General features: G+C 33.9%; 1 protein-coding gene across 7 annotated transcripts in view; it reads left to right on the top strand.

Moving 5' to 3' along the window:
• Positions 1-27,425, top strand: part of MARK1 (microtubule affinity regulating kinase 1) — a 124,963-nt gene that overhangs the window by 65,421 nt on the left and 32,117 nt on the right. For 2 of the 7 annotated variants that reach the window (XM_063113731.1, XM_063113732.1), the window contains exons 4-9: positions 11,726-11,774; positions 12,717-12,782; positions 16,661-16,731; positions 21,519-21,575; positions 24,246-24,482; positions 24,571-24,690. In XM_063113731.1, coding sequence (XP_062969801.1) covers positions 11,726-11,774; positions 12,717-12,782; positions 16,661-16,731; positions 21,519-21,575; positions 24,246-24,482; positions 24,571-24,690 — 600 coding nt within the window. Of the gene's footprint in view, positions 1-11,697; positions 11,775-12,716; positions 12,783-16,660; positions 16,732-21,518; positions 21,576-24,245; positions 24,483-24,570; positions 24,691-25,530; positions 25,617-27,425 lie in introns of those variants that run through there. The other 5 variants (XM_063113734.1, XM_063113733.1, XM_063113735.1 and 2 more) reach the window with 5 other exon arrangements.

Below are 27,425 nucleotides of genomic sequence, written 5' to 3'. Positions count from 1 at the left end.
TTACAGATGAATTCTATCAAACCTTTAAAGAAGAATTAATGCCACTTCTCTTCAAACTTTTCCAAAAAATTGAAACAGAAGCCATTCTCCCAATTTCATTCTATGAGGACAGCATCACCCTGATACCCAAAACCAGGTAAAGATACAACAAAAAAAGGAGACTTCAGGCCAGTATCCTTGATGAACATAGATACAAAAATCCTCAACAGAATACTAGCCATCAGATTACAGCAACACATCAGAAAAATTATACACCATAATCAAGTGGGATTTATCCCAGGGATGCAAGATTGGTTCAACATACACAAGTCAATAAATGTGATATACCACATCAGCAAAACGAAGGACAAAAACCATATGATTTTCTCAATTGATGCAGAAAAGGCATTCAACAAAATTCAACATCACTTCATGATTAAGACTCTCAGCAAGTTAGGTATAGAAGGAAATTAGCTCTATACAGTAAAAGCCGTTTATGACAAACCAGTCACCAATATCATCCAGAATGGGGAAAAGCTAAAAGCTTTTCCCTTAAAAACAGGAACAAGACAAGGATGCCCACTCTCACCACTCCTATTTAACATAGTATTGGAAGTACTAGCCAGAGAAATCAGGCAAGAGAAAGAAATAAAGGGCATCAAGATTGGAGAGGGCGAAGTCAAACTGTCCTTGTTTGCTGATGACATGATCTTCTAGAAAAACCTGTAGACTCTACCAAAAAACTGTTACAGCTGATTAACAATTTCAGTAATGTTGCAGGATACAAAATCAACACCCAAAATCAGTAGCATTTTTATACTCCAATAACAAACTAGGAGAAAATGAGATCAAGAAAGCAAGCCCATTTACAATAATCACCAAAAAAATAAAATACCTAGGTATCAATTTAACGAAGGAGGTAAAAGATCTCTACAATGAGAACTATAAAACACTTCTGAGAGAAATTAAAGAGGACACAAAAAGCTGGAAAGACATACCATGCTCTTGGGAAGAATTAATAATGTGAAAATGTCCATTCTGCCTAAAGCGATCTACAGATTCAATGCAATCCTCATCAAAATACCAATGACATTCTTCACAGAAATAGAAAGAGCAATCCAAACATTCATTTGGAACAAAAAAAGACCCTGAACAGCCAAAGCAATCATAAGCAAAAAAAAAAAAAAAAAAAGTTGGAGGCATAACACTACTGGACTTCAAATTATATTAAAAGCTATTGTAACCAAAACAGCATGATACTGGCATAAAAACAGACACTCGGATCAATGGAACAGAGTAGAGAACCTGGAAATCGACTCACATACTTACAGCCTACTGATCTTTGACAGGCAGCAAGAACATACATTGGGGAAAAAACTGCCTCTGCAGTAAATGGTGCTGAGAAAATTGGACATCCATATATAGGAAAGTGAAACTGGACCTGTACCTCTCACCATATACCAAAATCAACTCAAAATGGATTAAAGATAAGTATAATACCTGAAACCATAAAATTACTAAAGGAAAATGTAGGGGAAACATTCCAGATAGTAGGACTGGGCAAAAAACTTTATGAATAAGACCCCAAAAGCACTATCAATAAAAGAAAAAATAAATGGGATTATATCAAACTAAAAATCTTATGCATAGCAAAGGAAACAACAGAGCAGAAAGACAACCTATAGAATGGGAGAAAATATTTGCAAACTATACATCTGACAAGGGATTAATATCATATACAAAGAACTCATACATATATACAAAGAACTCAACTTCACAGCAAAAAGCAAATAATCATTAATTAATTCTTAATCCAGCAAATATTTATTGAAAGAAGATTACATTTCTCCTTATGTTTTCCTTTTTTTTTTTGGCTTCTCCTTTTCTGTTTCCTTTAAATAGAGGTTACTGTCCTTCTGCTAAACACTAAATGTTGGAGTTTTGCAAGGCTTGGTTCTAGGACTTCTTTTTCTATATTCTCTTCCCGGGATGTCTCAACATGGTTTAAATTATCACCTGTGGGCAAACTCACAAATTTTCTCTCTTCAACCAGACCTCTCCTAAATTTGCTTGTAATCCCTCAAAAACACCCCAAATTCATTATGTCCAAAACTCATGATTCCTGCCCCACCTACTCAGTGTCCCACCACACTGGCGTCCACCTTTTCCAGTGTCCTCTTGCAGGAAATGGCACTGTCATCAAGGTATACAAGCCAGAAACGTCAGAATCACCCTTGACTCATCCATTTTCCTCACACTCACCATCTAATTCATCTTTGAGTGTTGCTGATTTTATTTCTTATCTGTCTTTTGAGAATGTCTGCTTTTGTCTTTTTCTATCATGACCACTCTAGACAAAGCTACTATTATCTCTCCCTTGATCTATCCCAGTAGCCTTCTACCTGGTCTTTCTGCATCCACTTTGCATCCTTCCAGACACACACACACACACACACACACACACACACACACACACACACACACACACACACAACACACACACACACACAACACACACACACACAGTTTGAAAAGTTATCAACACACACACACAACACACACACACACAGTTTGAAAAGTTATCAAGGGTGCAAAATACATCTCCAAAAGTGACATCCCTTGTTTAGACTTTTAGATGGCATTCCATTGTTGGTGGTATAAAAATCAAATCCATTACATGGTATATAAGGCCCTACCTTCCTCTTCCACCTCTCGAACCACCAGCTCCCCACAGCTTCTCCCCACTCTCCTCTCACCCACTCCTCCAACTTCAGTGACTTTCTTTCATCTGCTCACATTCATACTCTTCATTCCAGCCACCAAGCCTTCGCAGCTTTTCCCTCCACCGTCTTCACTTACATAGTCCTTACTCATCCTTCACATTTCAACCTTATAGTCACTTCTTCAAGGGAACCTTTCCTGTTCACCACAATGGCGTTAAATCCCCGTACTCTTCTTAAAATCAAGCACTCATAACCAAGGATTATTCCTAAATAATCACTTTAGTTATTTGGGTATTTTTGGTATTAGCTTTTTTATTTTTATTTTTTATTTTTGATGTTTTGTTTTGATGCCTGTTTTATGCCTCTGGTTCTTAAAAGCTCTATTCTGATTGCTTGGCTTTTATTGGCTGCAAAGCATACATCCATTTCTACATTCTCAAGAAACTACTTAAAATTTCCTGAAATAAATATGGAAGAGTTTTCTCTTGAGGGAAATAGAGGAGGTTAGGAATCTTTGAGCCAGCTATGAATTTTAGACCATCTGGCTAAAAGTCATATTCTCATTTAGTTATTTTAAGAGTCATACTCCGCCCCCTCTTTTTTTTCTAAGTTGGGCAGTTTGTTGATATAGTAAACCAGTCTATTTTTAATTTTTGTACAGGGACTTCAAAATGTCTTTTCTATTAAAAAAAAGTTGCTTCCTCATGATATTCATTACACTAAAATGTTTCATTTCTAACCCTGTTTTTTAAAGAAATGAAACATTACAGATAGAGTCGAAGCTCCATTGTCCTTTCCTGGTTCCATTCCCATCTTTTCCTATCTAGTAATAACTGCTATTCTGAATTTGGTCCTTCTTATTCTCATTCAGATTTTTAAAAAAATATTTTTACATGAAATACTATATATTATTAAATTTTAAACATCCTATCCTTTTGCAGCTTGCATTTTTCATTTAACATTGTCTTGTATTTTTATTTATGTTAGTTAAATAGTCTGGTTCATTTATTTTCACTATCATTGTTGTATCCCATTGTATGAATATGCCATGGTTTATCCATTCTCTCATTAATATACGAGGGCACTTGGAAAAGTTCATTGAAAGATTCATATTAATCTTTTAATTCTATTTTTCTATGAACTTTTTGAGGTACCCTCATACTACAGTTTACCCATTCTCCTACTGCTGGATTTTGGATTATTCTTCTGTGTTTGTGTTTCATTTTGTTTTTCTAGTCAGTTAACTTTTTGTTTTTGCTGTTATGGACAATGATTATTATTGTGTATATCTTTTTGTGCAGATGTATAGAGGGATATATCTCTTCCAGTGGAACTGCTAGGTTGAAGGGCATCCATATTCTCGATTTACCAGTAATGTCAAATTTCTGTGAAGGTGGTTATACTGATTTCTACTTCTGTGAACACTGTATGAGATTTGCTTTTGATCCACATTCTTGCCAACACTTCATGTTTCTTAATTTTTGCCAACCTTATTGATGCCAAATTATATTTAGTTTTAATTTGAATTTCCATGATTTCTAATGAGGTTAGCCATCTTTTCAAATTTAATCTATTTGTAAGTTTAATATCTTCCTTCTGAAATTACTTGATTTCATATTTTAAACAGTTACATTTACTGAGCACCACATTGTACCCAGAGTTGTACAAGGCCTTAGGAGAGACTCAAGTAATATAAAATTGGCATCAATTCATAAGAAACAAGAATCTTATTATCTGTTTATGTAGATAAAACTTTGGGAAAGTAGCCTACCATTTAAAGAGTATTTCCTTCTATTACTTTGCAATGAATAACTGACTACAAGTTATCAAGTTTAGAAGTAATGCTGAACATTGTACCTTTTTAGTTAGCAGTCATCCAATATATATTCTTTTAACTATATTCAGATTTCTTTTCCTGTGCTACTATTTCATGGAAGAACTTAAGAAGTTCATTTAAATTGGTACAGTGCTGCTTTTATATTTTAACTTTATAAAATATTTGTTGTCCCAGTAAGATTCTGAAGGCTAAGGAAGAAGTGATATGATGATTATAGAAATTAAAAAGCTGAAAGTTTAATGTACAGGGTTCTGTTAACATAGGCAGATTATATATATATATGTATAATTCATCAATAAATGGCACCTTTGAGAGAGTCTAGATGGGGACCTAGTAGTCTCTTGGAACTGAATGTCACCTTCAGGGTAGTGCACCTTCCACACTTCACATTAACAGGCCAGTAAACTGCTGTCAAAGATACAAACAGAATTTTTACAAAGATTGCAGTGAAGGTAAGGAAGGGCTTCTGCCCCTCCTAAAACCCAGATCAGAGCAAAATATTTGAAAAGCCAAGAAGGCTGTGCTGAAAGTCACAAGAAGATCTGTGTATCATGATCCTTTTAAGAGTTCAGTTTACCGTGATGCTGAAGACAGCCTGGTAGGGCTCTCGTAGGAGTAACAAGCTCCACCACTGCCTTTGTCAAGTTCCTGATGGCTACAGCATTGTCCTTCATCTGCCTCAAGATCAAGCAAGTGGTGAAGAAGTCCTGTGACATTGATGAGTCCAAGGGTAATGTGGTGAGCAGGTCTAATGGAGAAAGGATGATGTGCATTTGACTGGGCTCTGACTGTAATGCTTTGGGAGTAACTAGAATGATGATTGTCTACCAAGTTCTAAGTGTAACAGATTTTCTCACCATCAAAAAAAGAGTAATAGGCAGAAGTATTGGAAGAGATGGGAAGGAACAAAGAGTAGTTGAGAGGAGAAAAGGAAAATGCTCATAATTGAGGCAAATATTGACTGACACTAATGGAGTTTGGTTAATCCTGACCTAAGCCCTAACCAGGAAGGACTGAATTGAAAAGTATCTCCACATGGAACTGAGGATTGTTTACTGACTGCAGTTATCCGGAATAAAACCCAGAGTCAATAAGGAAACAGTAACGGCCTCTGAACACCTACAATGGCTGTCACAAAGTCCAAATAGTAAAGTCCCTGCCTTTTAGTCATAGAAGATGCATCTCAAACCCTCACTCAGCACTTATTTCTCTAACACACAATTTTAACAAACACTGACCTTAATTTCCAGCCTACAGAAAGTCTGAAAAAGTAAGTTGGAAGGGGATTAGTGAATTCGGAGCTCTCTTGCTAAATTTACGTATGCTAGAAACATCATAACACCACTGTTTAAAAATGAGAAAGAAAAAAATAGAATCAGAAACTCATATTGTAGTGTGGAGCCTAATAGGCAAACACCTCTATTTTCTATACTTGTACCTGGAGCATATGACACATACAATACCTGACTTTTCTTAAACAGTAACTCTCCATTTTAGGGTCAACTTATCAGGGTCTAAATGTCTGCTCTGCTTCTCCCTTCCTTACTTTTCTAAGGAAGAGCAAGCGCTGGTAAGATCTGCACCCTTGCTGGCACTGGTCCGCTGTGGAATTAAAGATCACATGTGTGCGTGGGCTCACTGTCTCTCTCCCTGCTTCCTTTGACTCATGCAGCTTGTGCAGAAGACATTCGCTCCAGTCTCTTTCTTCTGTGCAGCCAACTGGAGAATAAAGGGTTTTAGGCAAGGGTTAGGGGCAGTCGTGGAGAGGAAGAGACATCTTAGAACTTTGCTAAAGCCATGTGCTGTTGTGCAATTGGCCAGAATTCTGTAGATTAGGAAGGTTAGTGTATGAGTCAGCTAGTACTGCTATATCAAAATACTGCAGACTGGGTCAGCTAGTACTGCTATATCAAAATACTGCAGACTGGGTAGCTTCAACAACAGAAATTTTCTCACAATTTTGGTGTTTGGAAGTTCAAGATGACGGTGTAGGCAGGTTTGGTTTCTACTGAGGTCTCTATCCTTGGCATGCAGATGACCCCCTTCTCACTGTGACCCCACATGGCCTTTTTTCTGTGCCAGCTCATCCCTGGTATCTCTTCTTCTTCCTTTAAGGGCACCAGTCATACTGGATTAGGGCCCCACCCTTTGACAGCATTTAACCTTAATTATCTCTTTAAAGGCCCTATCTCCAAGTGCAGTCACAGTGGAGGTTAGGGTTTCAACATAATTTGTGGGTGGGACACAGTTTGGTTCATACCAATTAGTGCCCCAAATCCAGCTGACAATTCAAGTGTTTCTTTGGGAGGAAGGATGATTGAAGGGGCAGGATGTGGACGTTTTGTTGTTCTTCCTCAGTATACTACATAAAACATCTGGATCACTTCTGCAGCAGCAACCACTGTTCCTCTTCACATCTGCCCATCATTATTAGCCAACAACCCACACACACCTTTGTGTTCTCGCTTGTTGTTCCCCCTCCCCGCTTGCCAAAAATTGCTGAAGGAGAGAAAACTAAGGATCAAACAATATATTCAAGACAAAATTCCTACGTCTTTGAGATGTAGGAACCCACTGGCTGTGTATTATTTTTTTTAACTGGAATAAAAAATAACTGATGAGAACTTTGGCCCACCTGTAACTATTTCCCTTACTTTAATCTGATGGAAGTACAGTAGCCTTCTGTTCAGGATTTTGTTTTTTGTTTTTAAGATGCCCCGAGTTTTACAAGATGATTTTAATCCTCTCCCCAGCTCATCTGTGTTCTTTGTAGAACAGAATAGCTACATTCCAGGTACCAGTCAGGGACTACATTCATGAACTCATGGCTCAAAAGTCCAACTTATAAAACAAACAAACAAAACAATAGTGCTTATGAAGGAATGCCTGAAGGATATGCAGCTAATCTGTTCCTTTAGAATTAGATAGTTAATAGAGTAGAATATTCCAGGAGGAATATAGGAATAAAGTAGCTAATCTGTTCCTTTAACATGGAGCTGCCAGGAGATGTAAGTATGTTTCAGTTAGTTTTGAGGTATTTGCTAGCCAGTTTACTTCTAAGAGAAAACTACCACATTTGCCAATAATATTATAAAAATTAACTAGAGTAGATTCAAGATGACCCATATGACAGTATTGTCCTCACTATTTTGGAATTTGATGTGCTTTCTGAAGACATAAGAGAAAAGGAGTTAGAATCAAGGAGCCAGTGTGGCATTTTCATGCCATAGCTTAATGGGGCCACACTTGCCAGTACATAGGAAATGCCTGTGCCCTTTGGGAGGGCAAAGCTCTCTTCCATCGTGTAGTGATGAACTGTTAACTGAAAAAGTAGTCTAAAGGAAGGAATTATTTAAAACTACGTAAACATTTAGCACTTAACCTGAGCTTATAAACGTATATCCATTGACCAATCTTCATGTAGGGCCAAGGCTTTTTTTGAGTATGGGTTTACTGATTGGCAAACGTATTATGAATTTATGACTGATTGGTACAAGACTGCAAGATTGTATTGATTGCAAGGTTGTAAAATTGTACATTTGCCACTATTTCCTATTTTGTTTTAATTAATGAAAGAGGACTTTAGCAACACTCAGGAAGCAATCTGAGAACAGAAGCCTAGGTTTTATTTTAATTTTCTGTATTTATCTTGCTTACACTTAACTGCACAGCAGCTTCTTTAGCAACTTTTGTCTGTGTTTCCAGAGTATTCCATTTGTTTTGCTTTGTTTATACAACAACTTTGGAAGACAGTTTGGCAGTTTCATATAAAACTAAACATATTCTTATCACAGAATGCAGCAGTTGTGCTCCTTTCCAACCCAAAGGAGTTGAAAATTTACCTCCACACAGAAACCTGCACATGGATGTTTATAGCAGCTTTATTCATAATTGCCAAAACTTGAAAGCAACCAAAATTGTCTTTCAGTGGCCAGTGGATAAATGAAATGTGCATCCAGACAATGGAATATCTTGGTGCTAAAACAAAGTGAGCTGTCAAGCCATGGAAAGATATGGAGGAATCTTAAATGCACATTATCAAGTGAAAGTAGCCCATATGAAAAGACTACATACTGTATGGTTCCAAGTCTGTGACGTTCTGGAAAAGGCAAAACTATGGAGACAGTAAAAAGTTCAGTGGTCGTCAGGGTTAGGGAGGTGGGAGGGATGAACAGGCAGAGCACGGGATTTTTAGAGCAATGAAATTATTCTGTACGATACCAAAATGGTGGATACATGTCATTATACATTTGTCCAAGCCCATAGAATATATACACCAAGAGCGAACCCCATTTAAACTGTGTGTGATAATGGTTGTGTCTGAGTAGGTTCATTGATGGCAATAAATGTACCGCTCTAGTTCAAGATGTTGATGGTGGGGGAGGGAATATATGGAAACTATTTTCTGTTCAATTTTGCTGTGAACCTAAAACTGCTCTTATAAAATGACCTCTGATGTGACTACCTTCCTTGCCTTTTCCTTGTTCACATACCTGAGTAAGGCAATTTGGTTAATAAATTCTGAATGCAGCTGTCCCTCTGTGGGTCAGGTGTTCAGTTTCAACAAGAGGCCAGTAGCATACTGATAGCTGCTTTTCAAACCTGTTGTCCCTGTTTGGGAGGTGAAGAGTCCAAAACCCTGAGGGGCCCTTCTGGGTGGAGGCTTCCTCCCATTGTCTGAGGCTCCAGTCAGCAAAATTATCAGTAATAGTGACTTTGAGCACAAAAGGGTCTTTAGGGCTGTAGGGCCCAAAGGTAAAATCAGCATGTCTTAGTGATGGATCTACTCTAGAAATCTGGGGAGAAGGGGTTGCTATGGATGGTTCTAAAGTTTCTGTCGTAAGATGCTCAGTGGATATACAGAGCTGGAGTAGACTGGGAAAGGATCAGATTTGGTGTAAGAAATCAAGTACTGGGTTTGAATTCCTGTGAGACAGCCATGTGAAAATACCGAGTAGATGCTTAGATTTAAATGTTGGGATAGAATGTTCTGGATGAGAAATTTCAGTTGAGGAGTCAGTAGCAAATGGGTATTTGAAGCATAATGAGTCACCCAGGAAGAGCATTAGAGTGAGAAGATGAGCTGGGGCTGAGAGCTGGCCCCAGGGAGTGCCAGGTTTAATGACTGAGTGGAGGGGAAAGGACCTTGTGCAAGACCCAGCTGCTGGAGAGGCGGGAGGACAGTCAGGAAGATGTGCTGTCAGAGCTGGGGGAGACATGACCTCAAGTGTGGGGAAGACCACTGAGAGGTTGAGCTACAGTATATTTCACAATTACAGAAAGTAGCTGTCTTTCTATACACGAATGAACTTGCCTTGATATTCTGTTTACTGATGTGCAATTTTTAATAAAGTTATAAGTATCATGGACTTCATAAAAATTGAATGTATATATGTACACACACACACACACAGAGACTTATATACCCCCTATATTTTATGTAGGAATTACTGAGGATAGCTAGGGAAAGCCTTTTTGTAGCAGGTAAGCCTTAAGTAGGTTTTTTCCATTGGGGTGAAATTTTATTGATGCATTTTTTTAAAATTGTCATAAACTTCATGTGATAAAATCTACCATTTTAACCATTTTTAAGTGCACAGTTCAATGGCATTAAGCATAATTGCATTACTGTGCAGCCATCACTGACCATCTCTAGAACTTTTTTCATCTTCCAAAACTGAAACTCGGTACTCATTAAACGATAAGACCCAATCCTCCTGGCAACCATCATTCTACTTTACATTTTTATGAATTTGAATACTCTAGGTACTTCATATCAGTGTATTGATACAATATTTGTCCTTTTGTGACTGGCTTATTTCAGCTAACGTAATGTCGTCAAGGTTCATCCATGTCGTGGCACATGTCAGAATTTCCTTCCTTTTTAAGGCTGAGTAATATTCCATTGTATGCATACACCACATTTTGTTTATCCATTCATCTGTTGATAGACTCTGGTTTGCTTCCAACCAGAGTCTTTTAGCTATTGTGATTAATGCTGCTATGAACATGCATGGTCAAGTTTGTTTGAGCCCCTGCTTTTAATTCTTTTGGGTATATGGTACATATACCCAGAAGTGGAATTGCTAAATCATATGGTAATTGTATTTTTAGTTTTTTTAGGAACTGCCATATTGGTTTCCATAGGAGCGTCAACATTTGACATTTCTGTCAATAGTGCAGAATGATTCTAATTTCTCCACATCCTTGCCAACATTTGTTATTTTCTGGGGGGTTTTGTCTTTTGTTTTTTTGATGGTATTCATCCTAATGGGTATGAAATGCTATTTCACTGTGGCTTTGATTTGTGTTTCCCTCCCTAGTAATTAATAATACTGACCATTTTTTCTTGTTCATTTTGGCCATCTGTATATCTTCTTTGGAGAAATGTGTCACCTCTGAAAGCACTAACTTTAGATTTTGTTCTGATAAAATGTATATGTCTTAATAGACTTTTTGGAGTATCACCAATTCTTGGTTTTTCTATTTTCTTAAACAAATTTCTTGATTTTGAATCTAATACATACTCAGTGTAGAGGAAAAGATACCAAATCATACTTTTGAAAAATGGGCCTTATATTGTTTAAAAAGTAAAATGAAAGGGAGGGAAATCTTAGCATTCATGTTTCAAGTGACTTCTTATCACTTCGTTTTGGTTTTATATAAAGTAGTAAATATGTTTTTATTATTCTTTAATATTATTCTACCAGTTTACCTGAAAATGCTATTGAATTTTCATAAAAATGTCTGATCAATCAATAGAGATAACTTTAAAGAGTTGGATCCTCAAGGAAGGTTGTTTCTGGATGGAGATCATGCAGAGGATCACTTAGTTTCATTTCCACATTATTTTTCTTTTGTTCCTGGTCATAAAGAGTAGTTGAATAATGTGAAAGTTTTATTGCATATAGCACGTTCACACACCAAACACACAGAACCATTTCAGTTCATCTAGTTAAAATTCTTTTAAAAACGAAGTCTCAGCAAAATTAATGTCTTAGTCTAAGGCACATAGCTTGTTTGTGCAGAGTTGCAACTGAGAAACAAATATCTTGTTTTAGTTCATTACCGGAATCCCGGAGTCTTATGCAGATGAATTTCTCCAAATAGATATTTTAGTTGGCTCTCTGTTTGAGTGTTATTTTTTTTTTTTAACAGAAATGTATCTACCTGTTTTCTCTAACAGTTGTTTCGAGAAGTACGAATAATGAAGATATTGAATCATCCAAACATAGGTATGTAATTTATATATAAATTAGTGATGAAATACTTTCCTTAATTTGAGGGTATTTGAAATGATACAATTTTAAAGATGCTTTATATAAAGAAGAAATCTGGGAAAGTGATACTTTGGGTAAAAATAGATTATAAGTTCGTTAGCTGAAGGCTACAAATTGCTGTTTTCTGCTGCCTGGTTATCTTCTGCTCGCCACTAAAATAATTGATGTGACTTAGAGTTAATGCATACAAACACGTTTTTTATCTCCTTCCTAAATCTCTGTGAGTAGAGATTACATGCCATTTTTTAAACTACGGATTTTTGATACTGTGCACTTGGATTTGGTGATAGTTTATAGGCAAAATAACTATTTGTGTTTTAAAGAAAATAAAGAGTTGATTTCAGTTTTCGTCAATTTTCTAGTAAGTTCTGATTTTCCTCATTTTTACAAATATATTGATAAGATATTATATGAAATCATTTGATTGTAAGAGGTAAAAAGTTCTTTTATTAAATGTTTATTTTTAAATCCTTGTTTCATGCATATTTAAAAATCTTGTCCATATTATAGCTATTAATATGATTATTTGTGAATAATTTTAACTATATGTCTGATAATTTAGTAGTTGTTTTTACAAGAAACTTTTATAGTGTCACATAGAGAAATTTTTTGTTTCTGTACCAACTTATTCTAATTAGAAAAAGTAATGGTTTTTTAATGCCAGAAACTTAACTGTCTTACCTCAAGAAGTTGGTTCAAAATCACTTTGTGGTGGTAAGTAGTTCTCTTCTATAGGAGTAATGATTCTGAGGAGATTTTTCAAGCTTAAAATTGTAATTAATATTCTTTAGTAAATACTCAAAATTTCCACTGGCTTGGTGTTACCTTAGATTTTCTTAAAGCATGTCCAGTCTGTGCTAACAATTATAGAGTTATATTTCTAATTTCTTTTTCCAGTAAAATTGTTTGAAGTTATTGAAACAGAGAAGACCCTCTATTTAGTCATGGAATACGCGAGTGGGGGTAAGGATGAGGGGGACTGAGAAGTTCTCTTTGATGAAACATACATGATTATTAACAACTGGACGTTCATTATGACATTTATGTTTCAGTGTTGGTAATGAATCAGTAGTTTTATTAAAATGCCTTTAAATGATATCTTAAGGAAAATCTAGTGTTTGCTTTCCAAACACTAGATCCTACATTATAAATAGAATTTTGGGCTTCTTTAAAAATTGCTCATGGACATTTTTTGAAACTCTAAATTTGTTGTGTCACCTTATCGATGTTTTGATTCTCTTCTCTAAATATTATTATATCACAATAATATAATATTATGGTTAGAAACTCTTGGTTATAATAAGCAGGGAATCTCAGGTGCAGAAAATATTTCATAAGATCGATAATAAAAGCATATTCTGCGTCAGAGGTTTATTTCGGTAATTATGTACATATGCCAGATTCTCAATATACAAACATTTTTAAGATAATCCATAAAATGTTTGTGTTTAAACAAGTATTGATTTATATATATATTATAAGTTAGGGAAATAACAAGATGCATTTATAATGTGTGTATTGACTAGCATGGTTGTCAAAAATAGGAATGATTTTAAACATTTGTATATAATAGAAAATCATTTTCATTTCCTGCACTTTCCCTTAAATGAGAATATCAGCTCAAAATTAGTGCCTTAACTTTCTCAAGAATGGGTTTAATATTTATGAGTTAAATTATTTATTAAGTAAAAAAATACTAGAAGTTTTTAAGAGCCCAGACAATTTAAGCAATTGAAGAAGAGAGAATTCAGCTGCAATTGTTTGGCTGATTAACTTTTTGCCAGTCAATAAACAGTGTTGAACTTATTATTGAGCCCTTTTAACTAATAAAGTTTATAGATTTTATGGTGATTTCAATTTTACGTAAACTAGAATAAAGAAGATTTATTTTAATTGGTAGCATTTAAACTATATATTGTTATATTGTCTCTTAGATTTCCAAAATAACTTACTACAAATGTTAAATATATTTAATTGCTTTTCAGTTGTTTATGTAGATTGAATAGTTTTGTAGATTTTTTTTGCAAAACTTTTTTCTCCTTGAAAATATCTCAATGTAGGTTTTTTGACCTAACCTGAAAACCTCTGTTATTAATGTTTACTATTACAGGATTTAAAAAATTATAGTAAAACAGCCATGCAAATTTGCATAAAATGTAGGTCTGTAATAAAACTAATGAACCTACAAATTCACTTAATGAACTGTTTCTCTATTTTTCTATCCTTTAGTTAGATTTCTGTAACGTTCTGTCAGCAAGAAAACCCTGAATTTTCTTTTAGTTTAGTTAGACACTTTTTTTCCTTTTAGTGATGTAAAGTTTAGAGAAAGGGGCTAGACTCACTTTGATATGAGAGATTATAGACTGCTAAAAATCTGTAGACACTTTTCTGTTTTGATAAAGCCCCACCACCAGGCTGTGTTAGTATGTGTACTGATTGGTTAATGGTGGGTAGTCAACTCTCTTTTGGTGCTGATGAAGGGCAGCAATGGCTGGAGGACCGCAGAGCTCGCACTTTTCGCTGCTCTCCTTCAGTAGCACAGTTGGGAGGTGTGGTGCATTTGGAGTAGCACATAGAGATGGTTATTGGAATTCAGCCCAAATTATTTGGTCCCTTATTCAGTAATGATTCCTGCTGAAAGGTTTTTTTTTTTTCTTCAGGTCTTGCCAGTCAGTGATTCTGTAACAAAAGCCATCATGATTCTGTGGCAGTAAATCCAGAATCATTTTCCTGCTTTTTTAATCCATAAATGGCAATATGACTCTGGAAAAATAAAACACTGAATATTTTTCCTCAGAAATTTCTAGATAGTTTAGGATTGAATCTGACATGCACACTAGAAATCTAGTGTGAACCAGAGATGAGTGACAACTGCTTCTTTGCCTGGAGTCAACCAGTTGATTCTGGTTTACTAATGCAGCAAAGATCTTCAGTGATTAGGAAATCAGGGAAATACTTTATGATTTTGAACTATGTTTATTCCAAAGAAGCCTACTAAAAGTAGGTGTCTGGCTACTCTGAAATGTTGTGTTTATTCCTTCTTTTGTTCATACAAACAATGTTTATTGAATCCTTATTATGTACCAGGTAATATTCTAGGTACTGGGAATCCATGAATAAGCAAGACAAAATCCCTGCCCTCAGGATTACATTCTAGTTGGGGAAGCAGATTATACAGAAACAATATATAAGTGAATGACTGAGTCATGTAAATACCTGGGCTATGAGTATTCCAGGCAGAACTTAAGAATATATTCATATTTTTGAACTCTTGTACTTGTTTTTTCCCAGCCTAAACTCACATATCTAGAATTAACTACTATGATGGGTGAACTAGAATTAACAACTATTAGCACATACCTAGAGTTAACTGCTATGATGAGTCAACTAGAGCATCCATTCATTTCTCTGTTCTCATCCCATTTAATCACTTCAGTATGCTTGGTTTAATATGCTGTCTAACACTGTAGATCTATTAGTTTCATTGGACATACATCCATTACATATTTGATGTTTACTATTTTACTTAGATCCTAGGATTGATATTGCATATGTGTATATGTAATATATCTGTATTCCTAGGTAAAAATGTATAATTTATTGAGTGCTTACTATATGCTGGTCACTGTGCTAAGCACTTGCATTGTTTCATTTAATCCGCACAACAGCCAGGTGAGTAGACAGTGGGTAAAACTGAGTCTTAATGAAGTTGTGAAATCTTCCCAATGTCTCTCAGTAGCTACACAGGGCTAATCTAGGATTCATACCACAACTGGTCTGATTCTAAAGCCTGAGTTTTTAACCACTTTGCTCTACTTGACAAGAGATCTTTAAGCCATTTTATGAATTTTTAATATACATGTGTATTAAATGTATATTAAATGTATGCATGTATATAGATATACATGTATAAGGACATATTATAATGACACAAATTTTATACAAAAATTTTATTAGAATTCTATACAAAGTATAAGGACACAAAAAATAAATTCCTTACACTGAGACATTATTTTATTTTTAATATTGTAACTGAAGATTAATTTGATTTTTAAACTATTACTTACTAGAGAAAAATGAAAAAAATTTATAGACGTGTAAAATAATGGATCCAGTAGAAAATTTCTATGGCTTTTAATTATTTTTAAATTATTTCAACAAATATTTATTGTCTGTCCACTTTGTGATTCTCTTGGAGATGAGGATACAAAGTACAGATATGACGATGGTGTTCAAGATATAGTTCATTTGGAGTAACAGGAGTATACATGATTTAATTAGGTATAATTTGTAGTTAACTACCAATGTATATGAAATGGGTGGAGTGAGAATATACATAATCAGAGTATAGGAAGGAAAAGAAATCAATGTGGATGCAAATAGTGACATGGAATTTGATCAAGACTTCATGACGGGTATGATTTAAAAGAGTTCTCCAACATAATATGACTTTGTTATTTTGTTTGAAATGTAGGTCCCAAATACAAAATGTAATTTTTGATTGCCCATGCTGTGACTTCCCTTTATTACAATGAATAATAAAGAGTTGACTGTATTTTTACATAATACTTAAAAGCAGAAAACAAATTTTCTTGGTTATGTTTTTGACTTATTTTTAAAGAGTTTTGCTAAATCATAAGCTGCTGCAGATACTCAGTTCTATGTGTAATTTTTACCTTCTTTTTCTGTTGACGTGTTAATTTGTGACTTACGTAGAATTAGCTGAAAATTGTGGGCCAGACGTTTCTTTGAAAACCAGGCAAAAACTTGACATTGCATATATTGTTAACCAAAAATCTGTGTATATTTATTTTACTACCTGCTTTACCTTTCTGATTCAGGTGAAGTATTTGATTACTTAGTTGCCCATGGAAGAATGAAAGAGAAAGAGGCTCGTGCAAAATTTAGGCAGGTATGGAAAGTGGTTTCAACTTTGTTTTGCTGGTATTTTTAGTGATGTACAACGGACAGTATCACACACTGGACTTAAGAGTTCATGGTATTTTCAAAAGAAAAATTCCTGCTTTCTTATACTTTTTAAGAATGGAAAACTCCTGAAAAATAAACCTATTCTTCCTGAATTTAAATTTTAAATAGTTGCAAATGGTTATTTTTAGATGGTCATAAACAGCAAATTTTATCTTATTAACTCTTTGAGAGTCTTGGAAATGTAGACTGAGATAGAAAAGAAATACTTAATCTTTTAATGCCTTTATCTAATAATTATTATCAAGTATTATTAGCTTTATGTGAACAGCATACATGTGTACTGTTTAAAGAGGTTATTGTATTATTTTCTTTTGTAATCAAAGATGTCTTGGTATTAAAACTCATTTTTGTAGATTTAAAGAATGTGGTTAATTTTATTTAGCCAAGTAGGCAAGGAACCTTGCAAATGTGGCAAAAGAATATGATAAGATACTTACATTTCCAGTTCAACTTGAATATGACTTGTTATAGAAATAATAAAATAAGGGCTGGCTGGTTAGCTCAGTTAGTTAGAGTGTATTGTTGAGAGCACCAAGGTACAGTGTTCGATCCCTGTACTGGCCAGCTGCTCCCCCCGCCCCCCAAAAAGAAGAAAAAGAAATGCTAAAATAAGAAAAAATAACTTAAATTCATCTAGGATTTTATTTGTAATTTTTAGGACTGATGTGATTAAAATAAGCAGACTTGTTAATTACTGTAGAAATAACAGATTAGTGAATTGTAAATTGTTCATTAAATTTACTGAAGTTTCAGCAGACAACTTATTATATCCTAAACTTTCCCTCAGTGAATTTAAAATTTTCATTTTAAAATGGATCCATACCTCTTCTGTAAGCATGAACACTGACTCTACAGTTAAAGGGGTCTGTAATCAATATGTTTGGGAAACACTGAATACTAATATAAGAGCTTCCTCTAAGATATTTACATGTATGATAACATATTAAACAACTGGAGAAGTCCTGAAGGGGAGCGGATGAAAAAACCCATTCGACTTTTTTTGACAGAGCATTCTCCTCCAAATTGATTGTGGAGTGAATTTGTTTTGTGAAACCTCTATTATTAATACCTCACAGAATTATTGCTTTTTGGAACACAATTTGTTGAAAAGCTTTATACCAGAAATATGCATAGTCCTTTTATTCAGAATAGATTCTTAGAAGCATTCATTTAAAAATAGCTGAATGTAAGGACAACTGGTAGTGAAGAAAGCAACATTCAGAAATTGAACGGTGTTCAGCCACGTGCTGTCAAATTCTTTCCTATACTGGGATGGAAATCCAGACTTACCCTTAAGTAAAACATTACAGATATCATTTTAAATATTATTGTTCTTTCAGTATCAGTCACAGTACCTGTAGTTTTAGTTAGAAAACCTGTAAGAAAATTCCAACTGTCATTAAATAATACTATTATAGGGATCTTAATGTATATTTTAAAGGTTATTGCTACTTATCCTATTGTTTTTAGTCAGCTAGCTTTACTTATTTGTTGAAAATATGCTGGTGTGGAAAATTGTACTAGGTTCTGTATGGAATTAGAGAAGTTGAAAATACCTGCTCTTTTGAAGAGCCTGACATCTTTCTTTTCTGGTGGGTGGAAGCAGGAAAGAAGGGTGGGAGACAGATATTTTCATGTAGATCAAAATAATTACTAAAATTGGCTTTTTAAAAAAAAGTCTGAATTATTTTGAAATCAGCCTCATATTCTTCATGTTGCAGAGGTTGAGTGTCAAATGAATGTTATTTAAAATGTAAAACAATGGGAAATCTTTTCTTTATAATTGTCCATTTATTGTAAATATTAAAGGTATTTGATATCTATATGTATGTGTTCCCCCCAAACTAGAAAGGTATAATTTACATTTTTAGAAATCAGGGATATATACACATACACACACATATACAAACACACATGTGCACCCACATTATTTTGTAGTTATTTGACCAAAGGTTATATTTTAAAATTTATTTTTGTGTAGCTTATTTTTCTTTATGGATTTAATTTAAGCTTTTAAATAATTAATAAACATTTGTTTTTATTTACTCTGTATCTTACAAGTTTTTTAACAGTGAAAAGAATGTACTATATTAACAAAGATGTACATATATATGTCCTTGACTCCATTATTAGGTATACCAAAGACACTAGGACAGTTTTAGCAGCCATTGTCCATACAATGCCTCTGCATTCCTTAAGATTCAAGAGCATGCAATAAAAGTCATAGTATTGATTCAACTCTGTCAGTATCAAGGTTACTACTTCAAGCATGGGAATTTCTGACCCACTTATAAGTAATTGCAAAGCAGCCCCAACAACTGCACCTCACTGGAAAACACTGACGTGTGTGGTCTTTAGGGTAAGCTCAGGGCTGATTATAAATCATGTTTTCAAGATGCATAATAAGAAGGATCATAGGGAAGTTCCTACATCCTATTTGTGGAGGGATAGAATGTTCTGAGATTCTAGCCATAGAATAACACAGAGTCTAGCCATAGAATAATGCAGTAAAACTTGGGTTTGTAGATGGGGATTCTTGCTGTGAGTCAGAAGTCAGAATTTCTTTAATGGTAGAAATTGTAACCTACTTGGCAAGTGTGGTGATACTGTAAACTACTACATTTGACTGCTAGTTCACAGGTCATAGAGTGTGGAAGAATGTATGCTTAATATAAAGCGTTATCTTTAATTATCTTTCCATTCTGAAAATGTTAAGGCTGAGGAAATTTTTGATTCCAGAAGTGCCTGTACAACTAATTTCATAGCGACCATTCTGTCTGATGTGAAATGCATGGCCTCTGATTGTGTTTGATAAGCATATCATTATCCATAGCACATTTCACTGAATTATACAAATATGACTTATGAAAGATAGTATCATTATCAGAAAATTTCTGTCATTCGTAATGCAAAAGTAGTCTTATAATATGAACATACTATGGCCTATATAGTATGTCCAATAAAATATACATTTAAATGTATAATTTAGTAAAAATTACATATTAGAATTTTGAAACATATTGCTTAAGAAAACTAATATTGCAAAAGTTTATTGTTAGATTCTGTATTTGGGGACTCACACTTCAAATTGATCATAATCATTCATAATCACCCTGCCTAAAAACATTTAGTGGTTTTGCAGTGCCTGGTTAGTTTAGAATTCAGGGGCTTTCACCAACCTGTCTGTCAAGGTTTGACACCCTCTGTCACCATTTTTTCTATCTACTTTTCTGAATGCACTGTGTTCCCTCAACATTAATGCATTTCACCACCTTATCATCCCCTCCCCAACCCCACAGCTCCACACTGTAAAACATTGCCGTCTTTCAAGGATGGCTTAGATCAAATAACACCCACTCCAAGAAGTGTTTCCAACTGAAATTATTCTTTATTTTTTATGATTCTGTCACTTCTTTGTACCTCTTCTTCTGTGATTCTACCTTGTATTACAGTTACTTAAATATATATTTTGTCTTTTTATTCAGGTTTTAATTTAAGCTCCTGACGGGCAGGGTTCATGTTGTGTTCATTTTCATATTCATCCCCCTAGCAGTCAGCACATTATCTTGCACATAGCAGGTACTCAATAAACTGTCGAATCAAAATGAATTCAGTCAAATTATATATTACTCATTGTGTGTAGTAGAGCTGCCTTTTTGTTTTGAATTTATGACTTCTCTGTCTTTGAACCATTTTAGTATACATTAGAATAATTTTATAATACTGAAATACCGGTTTCACCTCTACTTTGGAGCTTTTTTTTTCTTTTTCTTTTTTTTTTTAACCCATATTCCTATTAGCATGGTCATACTTTGCATCACCTTTAGACTTTAAAAATCTCATTTCTGTCTCCATTTGTGAATGCCTAACCATCATTCAACACTTGAACTATATTTACCTTTAACTGAATCCACAGAATCAAATGTTCTGTGCATTAAAATGGTCATCCTCTTATACATCAGATGTAATTAAATGTACAAAATAGCTCTTAGTTGATTGCTCTCAGATTCTTTCCATTTTTGTATTTTTTGTAATAAAGAACTATCATAGAATTTTTTATAGGCTTTTTCTCATTTATGTATTTGGCCTTTAAACTGTTGAGTTCTTTCTGTCTCCAAAGAGCCCTATATAATGGTTAAAGATTATGGCTATGTAGCAAAATCTAGTTGCAGGTATAGAACACTTTGCCTGACTGAATTAGTGATAGGTTTAAGATTACATTTCATTTTTTCCTCTTTTCTTTTGTTGATTGGATTTTTTTTTAAGTATCAAAAATTTTTCTATTTTTTTATGTATGAATAGACAAGTATAGGGTATTGCTAAATAACTCATTGATAAGTTCTTAGTAAATTGGCCTCACTAAATAAACATGTCTTGAACACATTTGATGTAATTCCTAGAATAGTTTTGCTTTTTTAACTAGAGCCAGCTATCTTGAAATAGTAATTCATGCATGCCAAAGCTCTTATTCCCACACTGTAATAAACCATTTAACTAAAACTACAAATTGTGCACGTTCGATCACATAAACAGAAAAATATAACAACGCATACAAAATCTTCACATACTTTCACAAGGAAATATTTTAGTGTATTTTAACAAGAGAATATTACTTTTCTACATTTTCTATATTTAAGAGCAAAAGCTTTATCACTTTGATGTTTTTACCATAAAATAATTTTGACTCTTTTATCCAAATATTTATTTCAGATTGTATCTGCTGTACAGTATTGCCATCAAAAGTACATTGTTCACCGTGATCTTAAGGTAAGATGCTAATTTTATAACACAAAACTCTTAATTATTAACAAATATTTAATAATATTAGAGCTGCCTTTTTGATTGCCTTACTGCCAGGCGCTGTATAAGTTCTTATTTAATTCTCACAGCAATTTTATGAAAGGCAATATTTTGACTAAGCAAATGAAGAAAATATGAATGAGAAGTTATCTAGCATTAATAGCCAAAGAATTTGATTCACCGTTAAATAGCTTGTTTTTAATAGATAAATGAGGAAATTTGTCCCCAATTGAAAATGCCTGAGGTCCAATTCGGACAGAAGCAAGGTCAGGACCCAAATCCATGTTTGCTGGATGTAAGAACCAATGTTTGTTCTTTACATTAAAGCTCAAAGAAATAAGGAAAGTTTTTTGTTGTTTTTATTAACAGTAAGTGCATGTGATTGGTATTAACTGGCATACATTAAAATAAAAAATGTGTGTGATAACCAAGAAATGGTTGTGGCCAAATAGGTTTTTTTTTTTTTTTTTTTTTTTTTTTTTTAACATAAAATGAAGGTAGAAACTCCTGGACAAAAATGTTTAAGTCTTTTTTCTTCATTCTTCCAAATTTAACTTGCATTGTTCCTTACCTAGGAGTTTTTCTTTTTTACTACTTTTCCTATTGCTTCTATCAATTACTAGCACAGGCTTGTGTTATATTTGAATATATTATCCTAAACAGTTGTCAAAAGTCTAATCCTGTATTTTGGCTCCATTTTTCGGAGATAATGGGTTTTCTACTGCTCCAAATATTTCTATTTCTCAGTTTCCTTCCTCACTATTTTAAGGGGGAATCACTTCTGCAAAGAAAGAGAAAGAAGAGGACTGTTCCCCGTCTCTGTATTAGACTCCCAGCTTATCTCATTTCTAATATGAAAAAATTTTGCAAAAAAATCATGTTCAACAGCTTGTGTTTTCCCTCCAGTCCACTGGAGAGAGTTTTCCTGTATAATCCTGGAAGGAGACCTCAGAACCTCCTGCAGTTCTCTACTTCTGAGGCAGCTTGGGTACTTTGATATCCATCCAGACATTTTTAGAGAAACTGAAGAATGTCCATCTTGCTCACAAATGGCCTCAGAAACAGAAATTTACAATGATCAGGCCCTTTCATTAGGAACATCAAAATAACATGGTTTTTGTCAACACAGTCCATAAATGTTATGATCTAACATAAATCTCCCAAATTTATTCACTTTTATCATATTTATTGTTATAAATGATACCAATTTTTTATTGTACATGTTTGGGATCTAGGTGTATTTCCATTTTCCTAAACAAAACAAAAAACAAATATCCCAAGCTAGTATACCGTTAAAAAAAGAAAAGAAGAAGGGGTTGGGGAGGTAAGATGTATACATATGATGGGCAGAATTCCTGGCTCTGATGACTGTTGGACCCTCCAGTGATATAGAGAATTCTGATTTTCATTTGAGTCAAGTGTTAGTCCTTCTTAAAACCTGATAAAAACACATCTACAAAGTAACCTGTAATTTTGTGAGTCTGCCATCAGTTGTAACGTAGAGCTTGAACAAAACATTTACAAAACCAAGTCCTTTACTGAATTGCTTGCATTTACAAAAAGCACATTTAAAATTTTGTCTATGAGTGATTGTGTTTTAGGATTTTGGAAAACCAGCCTTTCAATACGTGGGGTGGCCGGGGGGTGGATATTCATTGCTTTCTATGTAATATACCTCAAGGAGAATCTAATTTTAGACAGCAAAAGGAAACAAAACAGATAGGATCTAACGGAAGCTGTATAGTTTGGTCTGTTTTGGTTTGGTTTTACTTAAACAGTACCTTGTTGAGGAAGCCTTCTACAAGAGAGGACAAATTCAGTAGTCACAGAACCCCTGGCTGGCAGTTATTTTAGATATACCTTTGAGCATCGCATTAACCAATGATACCCTATTAAAATAGAGCTCCTTTGGGTAAACTTGTTGGTTTAAACAGAAAGGACATTGTTGGGTGGGAGGCGGGAGAGGGAGGAGGGAGGGAGGTTTTGGTAATGGGCCACAATAATCAACTACATTGTATATCGACAAAATAAAATTAAGAAAAAACAAACAAACAAATAGCTAGAAGGGAGGATTTTGAACACTCCCAGCACAAAGAAATGACAAATGTTTGTGGTGATGAATATGCTGATTACCCTGATATGATCATTGCACAGTGTATACGTGTATTTAGATATCACATTGCACCCCATACATATATACAATTATCATGTATCAATTTAAAAAAAAAACCAAACAAATAAATAAATAAATAAATAAATAAATAAATCCAAGAAGGATTATTGTTATGTTGACTTATGTTCTTTAGAATAAGTCATATTTGAGATATACCTCCAGGATGTTTTTTACCGTGGGGGAGAAAATGGATTTAAAATAACCTATGGAAGAAAATGGGTTTTAAAGAACCTTTCTCAGATAGTTGCATATGGGCTTATAAATGAGATCTTTCCTTTTATAGTGTTAAAATTCAGTCTTACATAGATGTAATTCTGAACAGTTATGCATTGAAGTACCATACTGGGCTTCTGAATTTGATATGACATTTAAAAATAAGAGACAAGAGATATATAAGTTTGGGGTCTGATATTTTTATTTTACGTCGGCTTTTTACATTGTCCTTTTTATTATTTTCCTCTTAGGCTGAAAACCTTCTTCTTGATGCTGATATGAATATTAAAATTGCTGACTTTGGTTTTAGTAATGAATTTACAGTTGGGAACAAATTGGACACGTTCTGTGGAAGCCCACCCTATGCTGCTCCTGAACTCTTCCAAGGAAAGAAGTACGACGGCCCCGAAGTGGATGTGTGGAGTCTGGGTGTCATTCTCTATACGCTAGTCAGTGGCTCTTTACCTTTTGATGGCCAGAACTTAAAGGTATCAGCTAAATTCGATGTTAATGTTTTTATCCCAAATACGATAATTTCAAAAGCCAGTTATAAGTGCTTTCTTTCACTTTGTTAAGGAACTGCGGGAACGAGTCTTACGAGGGAAGTACCGTATTCCCTTCTATATGTCCACTGACTGTGAAAATCTCCTGAAGAAATTATTAGTGCTGAATCCAATAAAGAGAGGCAGTTTGGAAGTAAGTAATTTTTCGTACTTTAAAGTTTAATAATTAAAATATTCCAGGAACTGAAGAGCATTTTTCCCTGTTTTTTTAGAAAAATTACCAAGTCATTTTTAATTCTAATTTATCTTTCATTTAGAGTTAGGGAAAGTGACGTGATTTTTTTACTATTCAAAAGTTGTCACAGTAGGTTTCTCTAAAGGCTATTATTTCTTCTTTGTTCTGCATGAAATATTAAAACAACATAAATATAGGGATAAAATTGACAGTTGGAGAAAGAAGTAAACCTAGTCTCTGTCAAAAATTGCTCGACGCAAGACAGAAACCTTGTTTTTAGTAAATACTTAATAAATATTTCAAGGATAAAAGAAGATAGTGAAAATTCTTAATCTAGTGAAAACTTCATGGGTGTATCTGAATGTAGTATCTGACATTAAAAATTTTAATAGAAACCTCTCAACATCAGTATAGAAAATTTATAAATATTTAAGTAGAATGTACTGGAAACAGGTGTTTCATTTCTTAACACACTGTTGTGTTGCCTACATACCTGCCATATGTGAGGTTATTTATGGTAATAGATGCTCTTATAAATGAACTCAGTATGTTACAGCCAAATAATAGCAGACATTCACATAATCAAAATGTCTTAACTTTTTTTCCTTCTGACACTGCGATTACAATAACTTACTTCTAAAGAATTTTGCCCATCTGTTTTTAAGAACGATATTTTGGCCTGTGTAAGATAATTTCAGAGATTCAGTATGCACTATTCACTAGTGCTTTTTTGTCTTCATTTATGAGAAAGGGTAGAAAATTCAGAGAATTAACCTCATTTAAACTGTACTTTTTTAGTGTAGCAATGGGGCTTCCTGGCACAGACTCCATGCTGGTTAGGAGGCAGCCTTATAATGAGCCATCCCTGTGTACAGACCTCGCAGGTTAGTTTGGGCTTTGTAATTTCATTTCCACAAATATTTTTCACTAAAAGATACAGTATGTTTTGGTGGAAGTTAAGGGATGGTGACTTCCATTGGGAAATTATTTTAAATACTTCATATCATTTATATCAGTGGATCAATTATCAGATTTTTTTAGAGAATTATTTGTTTAAATGTGATTGTTGCCTTATGATTTTTGTGCTGTTTTCTTTGAGGATAAAAGACTATTTAATAGTATTTTAATAGAGAATATGTGCAATAAACATACTTCTATATCACTGCTTTTCTAAATTTAACGTTCAACCATTATTCATAGAAAATTATGTGAAATAATTAAAAAAATTATAATTGTTGATCAGTTCTAAACTTTTAGAACTTTAGAGAACATAAGTCTCTCTAATCCTGCTTTATGACCCACTTTTATCATAGGAATCCACTTTACGTGTGTGTCACTTAATAAAATGCCCAGAGTTGAAGCAACAGCCCAGCTAGAATACAGCAAAAAGAACATTTGAAAATTATTTGGGGAGAATAGATCTTACAGATCTCTGTGGGCAGTTGATAAGATGTGCTTAGTGCCTTAAAGATGATTAATTTACAGTAGTTAAATATTTTAGTCCTTCATCCTTAGCATTAAAATGCTGAGAATTAAAGTATTAGTGTTCTTTGAGTTGAATTTAAAAGCCAAATTATTATTATTAAAATATTTTATCACTAGAAGCTCAACTTGATATATTCGAACATAGGCTGGAAGCTCTTTTTTAGTTTATCATAACTAAGTTTTTCAGCCATGAAATCATGAATGCACATTGGAAATATTATCTTAATATTGCAGCTATCACTATACAAAGGCTTGTCTGCTTTACAATTCTGATAAGTGACTTTCCAAAGAAACCTGAAACCATTTTAAAATAAAGATTTCTTACACAAACCTTAAGAAAGTCCCCTTGAAATATCAGTGACTTCAAAATTTGTATTTGATAATCTTCATTCTTATTTTTTGTACCAACTTCATCAGCTTTATAGTGAAAAATCTGCAAGCTACACAAAAAGTGCATTAAAAAACAACTGTTTTCAAAATACTCATCTTCAGTGTATAAATATTAATTTTTATACAGTAGCAATGTTTTCATGTCATATTGCATCTTTTTTTTAAACTTAAAAGTTTTTGGTATGTACTTTTTGTTTTATCACAAGAGTGAGTTCCTTCTTTTTCAGTAGCTATCTTGTTCTCCTTGGATTATATATCATAATTTATTTAATTATTTCCTGCTTGTTGCACATTTGATTTGTTCATTATTTTGCTAAAAATAACATGATGTACTTTTTCCCCACATTGGGATACTTGCTTAGATAAATTCTCCAAGGTAGAATTACCACGTCAAAGAGTATAAATGATCTGATAGCTCTTATGTATCATTGCCAGAAGATGTGTGTGGCCCAAGGCATTTGAATGTACCTATTCTCCACAGCTTGATTAGATATAACTTCTAGTATTTGATGCATCCATGGTAGTAACATAGTTTATTACAGTTGCTTTAATTTGTATTTATTTTATTAGCAATAAAACAGAATATTTTTAATGAATACAAACATATTAACTGTGCTGCTTCTTGTATAAGCTCTTAGTGTCTCCTAACTACTTGTCTAAAGGAATCTGGTTATCAGCCTTATAGATCTATATCAGCTTTGTGTGTTTTAAAATGAAATATTTCCCCTGTAACCTCTAGTCTTTCCTCAGTATATACTTTGCTAATATTGAAATGTAATGAACCTTGTGTGGTTGCTTATTGTCTTATTAAACTTCTT

This window comes from Cynocephalus volans, chromosome 11 (assembly GCF_027409185.1).
Source record: "Cynocephalus volans isolate mCynVol1 chromosome 11, mCynVol1.pri, whole genome shotgun sequence".
NCBI lineage: Eukaryota > Metazoa > Chordata > Mammalia > Dermoptera > Cynocephalidae > Cynocephalus > Cynocephalus volans.
This window is presented reverse-complemented; position numbering and strand designations above follow the sequence as displayed.